General features: G+C 47.7%; 1 protein-coding gene across 2 annotated transcripts in view; it reads right to left on the bottom strand.

Annotated features, from left to right (window-relative positions):
- Positions 1–2,082: 2,082 nt before the first annotated feature.
- The window catches only part of ITGAL (integrin subunit alpha L), a 49,717-nt gene continuing 46,341 nt past the window's right edge, over positions 2,083–5,458 (bottom strand). For both annotated transcript variants that reach the window (XM_003795870.3, XM_023516757.1), the window contains exon 31: positions 2,083–3,476. In XM_003795870.3, the coding sequence (XP_003795918.1) occupies positions 3,303–3,476 (174 nt within the window). In that variant the 3' untranslated portion in view covers positions 2,083–3,302. The remainder of the gene's footprint in view (positions 3,477–5,458) is intronic.

The raw sequence follows: 5,458 nt of genomic DNA, 5'->3' as shown, positions 1-5,458 counted from the left end.
TCATTGTTGTTTGGCGGGTCCAGGCTGGGGATTCGAACCCGCCACCTTAGGTGTACGTGGCTGGCGCCTTAGCCGGTTGAGCCACAGGCGCCGAGCCTCATTTTTCTATATTTAGTAGAGATGGGGGTCTCACTCTTGCTCAGGTTGGTCTCGAGTGATCACTCAAGTGATCTTCTTGCCTTGGCCTCCCAGAGTGTGAGGATTACAGGTGTGAACCAACAGGCCTGGTCTATGGTAAGGAAGATTTTAATGGACAGAAAAGAGGTGGAGCAGGCCTTGGAGCAAGGGGAAGAGCATGTGCAAAGGCAAAGAGGTGGGGAAAGATAAGTAGATATGTGAAGACAGGTGCTATTAGGCTTTGAACCTGTGAGCTCAGGCAATGCACCCACCTTGGCTTCCCAGAGTGCTAGGGTTACAGGCGTGAGCCACCGTGCCCAGCCAGTGCCGTTAGGTTATGTTTCCTGGACAGGGTGATGACAACATTCATCCTGAAAGGATACTCACTTTATTCATTTCAACTTTGATGAAAATATTTACATATTTTGTGTGTGTCACAAAATATCATTCCCAGGCCACGTACCTAAAACATCCTCCATCAGTCCCTGACTATCCCGCTTTATTTTCTTCACAGCCCCTATTACCACTGGCAATCACGGTTCTACTTGTTAAGTGTTTTCTTACTGGAGCAAAAGTTTTCTGAGAGCAGGAACTTGTCTGTCTTGTGCATATTTACATCTTCAGAGCCCAGAACAGGGCCTGACACAAACACTCAAGAAATATGAATGGGCTCCATGCCTATAGCACAGTGGTTACGGCACCAGCCACATACACCGAAGTTGGTGGGTTCGAACCCAGCCCAGGCCAGCTAAAACAACAATGACAACTGCAACAAAAAATAGCCGTGAGTTGGGGTGGGAGCCTGTAGTCCCAGCTACTTGGGAGGCTCAGGCAAGAGAATCACTTAAGCCCAAGAGTTTGAGGTTGCTGTGAGCTGTGACGCCACAGCACTCTACCAAGGGTGACATAGAGAGACTCTGTCTTAAAAAAAAAAGAGAAAAAAAAAAAGAAATACGAATGAACAGAAGCTGACTTATGTTTCACTATACCTATTAATATTTCATGTACTTTTATTAGTTCTGTGATATTCCTGAAAGGTAAGCCCTTTTCCTCCTCTCTGGGAAAATGGGCCTCTCTGCTTCCTTCCTGATTCTGTTTATGTGCCAGCCACACGGTTCCCTGCGGGCTGATTCCCAGGAGAGTGGTTGATGAGGTTGGAGGGTCTGAGGCTTTGAGAGACTATTTTGGGTCTTGCACACTACACTCAGGAAAGTTCACTTACTCTCCTGTAGGCAGAAAGGGGGCCATCAAAGGTCTTGCTGGGGACACCTGAATGTTGCTTCTCACCTCTGGCTTCTACAGTTGCAATGTTTTCTCTTTCCTGCTCCTGTTAGACTGGGAGGTGGACTTACAGTCACTTCATGTTCCCGGGGTCCTACTGACCACAAGAGGGCAGCAGTGGCTGGCCCCTCTCTGTTCCTTCTGAAGAGGGGGCTTGAGGGCTGGGGCCCTTCAATGGGCACCTGTTGCTCAGTGAGTACGGTGCCAGGCCCCATATACTGAGGGTGGCAGGTTCAAACACAGCCCTAGCCAAACTGCAACAAAAAATGGCCCGGCATTGTGGCAACACCTGTAGTCCCAGCTACTCCAGAGGTTGAGGCAAGAGAATCACCTAAGCCGACGAGCTGGAAGTTGCTGTGAGCTGTGACATTACAGCACTCTATGGAGGGTGATAGAGTGAGACTCTTAAAAGAAAAAAGATGCACATCATCTGTATGCCCATGATAATGATTTGTCAGATGTTTCCTAATCTTTCTCATATTCTGTAACTCTCTCTGTTTCTCTTTTGAATGAACCCATGATGCCATATACAGGTCAGTATCTGAGGGTAATTGTCCTCCAAAAAAAGAGAAAAAAAAGTTAGAAGAGCTATTTGGGTTCCATTTAATGAAAGGGTTGAGAGGGAAATATTCATTTAATTGAGCCAGGTAGGAATGATGGCACCTACAGAAATGCATCACAGAATTGGACAGAATTTCAGATTTATTGGGTAAATGTGTGCTGGCACCATGCTTGGTGGTAGTGCCCCAGGTGAACAGACATAGTCCCCACTTTGAGTCACAGCCTCCCAGTGGGGGCCCCTACATAGGTGTGGTGAGTCCTGTGGGAGGCTGTGGAGCCAGGGCAGGGGCTGAGCCTGGGAAGACTGAGCCCCAAAGGATGTGGATGCCAGGGGGCCATCAAGCTTTTTCTGTGACTTCCCATAGGCTCCATCATTAATTCAATAAAATTATGTCAAGCACCTGTGTGCCCTTTGATATCACCAGGGGTCCTAAGGTGAACAAGAGAGGTATGGTCTCTACCCTCATGGAGTTCACTGTCAGAGAGACAGATATGAAGTACATAAATCATTAAACAGTGAGCAAACATGACCTGTACCCTGAAGACAAATGGAGGCTGGGGTAAGTGTGAACAACGTGGTAATACAACTGAGTTGGTCAGGGGTGGCCCTGAGGAAATGATGTGCAAGCGGGGATCTGCGGTTGAGTGAGAGTAAACCAGGAGAGTGGGGAGGAAGTTTCCAGGCAAAGGGAGCCATCAGTGTGAAGGTAGCAAGACAGGAAGGAGCTTGGTTTGAGAAAGGCTTGTATAACTGGAGCTTGGAGAGGGAGGTGGATGTCTCTAAAGAGGCTGGGAAGGCCACAGGGGCCCAGTTTTGCAAAGCCTCGGAAAACCTATTAAGGAATTTGGTCTTTGGCCAAAGAGTAACGCATTGGTTGCAGTCAGTAGTGACACCGATCACATTTGCTCTCTGGCACCAGAATGGAACACTGGCTGCGTGCTAGGCAGGAGAGAGTGCAGGGACAAGTTCTGGAGTCTGAGGCATGTGTGGACATTTAAGGGCAGGTGTGAAGTCTAGGAGTCCTGAGACTACAGTTTCTCCAAATTTAGATCAGCTATTCTCTTCCAGGGGAGGGAAGTAAGGGACACTGGGAGAAGATGGGACCATCTCATAACTACAAGGCCTCACCTCTGTAGCATTCCTGGCCCATGCCTCAACAGATTCTCACTGTGAGCCTACAAAAGGAGGCAGGTGGGAATGAGTTCCACGTTCAAGATAGGGAAACTGAGGCCTAGAGAGTGTCAGTGACTTGCCCGAGGACACAGCGGAAATGCAGGTTGAGGCAGACAAGTCCCCAGCATCCCAAGCCCAGTCCTGGGCCTCTGTGCACCGGGTCTGGGCCTCAGTCCTTGCCACCTCCATCCTGGGCCTCCTCTCCATGTAGGGGCTCTAGGCAACCCGGATCCTTGGTCTCTTCCCCAGATGCCAGCTGCCCAGAGTCTTCTCCAGAGATTCCATTTGGGACACCTGCATCAGCCTCCATCTTCTCCTTCAGATTCCGTTTAAAGAAGCCAACCTGTACAAAGACAAAAACTGCATGAGCAAAAAGTCCATGGGGCACTTTGGACTGGTCAGCCCCAGGAAAATGTGACAATGCTTTTTAAGTTAAGAAGTCAAAAGTGGGGTGGCACCTGTGGCTCAGAGGAGTAGGGTGCTGGCCCAATATGCCGGAGGTGGCGGGTTCAAACTCAGCCCCGGCCAAAAACAAAAAAAAGTCAGAAGTGGCTCAGCACCTGTATCTCAGTGGCTAGGGTGCCAGCCACATATACTGGGGCTGGCGGGTTCATACCCAGCCCGGGCCGGCTAAACAAAAATGACAACTACAACAAAAACATAACTGGGCATTGTGGTGGGTGCCTGTAGTCCCAGCTACTTGGGAGGCTGAGGCAAGATAATCACTTGAGGCCAAGAGTTTGAGGTTGCTGTGACACCATGGCACTCTACTGAGGGTTACATAGTGAGACTCTTGTCTCAAAAAAAAAAAAAAAAAAAAGTCAAAAGTGCCATAGTCACATCGTGTCTGCTCGGATGATGGGGTAAGGGCATCTGCTGTGCTTGGTTCTTGGCAATACTTTCAAAAGCTTTAAGTTTAATAATTCATTCTTTGTCTTCTCAAAATGTCATGTACCAATTTTTCAGGCAGGTCATTCAACAGTATCTGATAATATTAATAACAAAGAGTAAAAGCTGGTGCTTATATAGTGCACAGTATGTGCCATGTCCATTAGATGCTCAAAATAGTCTTCTGCCCAGCAATTCCACATCTAGGAATTAATTCCAAAGAATATTTGGACAAGTGTGCAGAGATTTAGGTAACAAGAGCCTTTTTTTAAAAAAAATCAAATTGTTTGAAATGAATGTACCTCAGAAAGAATTTGAACGTTCTGCAAGATGGAACTTGTTAAATAAAAGATAGAATATCCAGACAGCAGGAAACTAGCCAAGTCAAAGAGAAAGAGGTAGAGCTTATACAGAAAGTTATCAAGATACAGTATCAGTAGCCTAGTGCAGTGGCTCATACCTGTAATCCTAGCCCTCTGGGAGGCCAAGGCTGGAGGATGGCTTAAACTCAGGAGCTCAAGACCAGCCTGAACAAGAGTGGGGCCCCAATCCCTACTAAAGATAGAAAAATTAACTGGGCATTGTGGCGGGCACCTGTAGTCCCAGATACTCAGGAGGCTGAGGCAGGAGATCACTTGAGCCCAGTGGTTTGAGGTTGCTGTGAGCTAGGCTGATGCCATGGCACTCTAGCCTAGGTGACAGAGTGAGACTCTGTCTATAAAGAAAAAAAAAAGAATAAAAAATATATAGTCCCAAGTGTACAAGTTTCCCAACAGGGTGTATATAGTATTATCCTGTTTACATTTTCTACATGTAAACACATCTCTTTCTCTTTCTCTCATGCTTACATGTATACATATATTTAACAAAATTAGAACCTGGAAGAATGTAAACAAAGTGATTGTTTTTTGTTTTTTTTGAGACAGAGCCTCAAGCTGTCCCCCTGGGTAGAGTGCCCTGGCATCACAGCTCACAGCAACCTCCAATTCCTGGGCTCAAGCAAGTCTCCTGCCTCAGCCTCCCAGGTAGCTGGGACCACAGGCGCCTGCCACGACGCCTGGCTATTTTTTGGTTGCAGTCGTCATTGTTGTTTTTTTTTTTCTGGCAGGCCCGGGATTCGAACCTGCCATCTTAGGTGTATGTGGCTGGTGCCTTAGCCACTTGAGCCACAGGCGCCGAGCCCAAAATGATTGTGTTTTTTTTTTCTTTTGAGACAGAGCCTCAAGCTGTCCCCCTGGGTAGAGTGCTGTGGCATCACAGCTCACAGCAACCTCCAACACCCACCACCTTAGGTGTATGTGGCTGGCGCCTAGCCCAAAATGATTGTTTTTTTTTTTTTTTTGAGATGGAGCCTCAAGCTATCCCCCTGGGTAGATTGCCGTGGCATCACGCTCATAGCAACCTCCAACTCCTGGGCTCAAGCGAGTCTCCTGCCTC

The sequence above is a fragment of the Otolemur garnettii genome, unplaced genomic scaffold (genome assembly GCF_000181295.1).
Source record: "Otolemur garnettii isolate 467f Iridium unplaced genomic scaffold, OtoGar3 scaffold00096, whole genome shotgun sequence".
Classification (NCBI taxonomy): Eukaryota; Metazoa; Chordata; class Mammalia; order Primates; family Galagidae; genus Otolemur; species Otolemur garnettii.
Note: the sequence above shows the minus strand (reverse complement) of the source record. Positions and strands in the feature narration are given on the sequence as shown.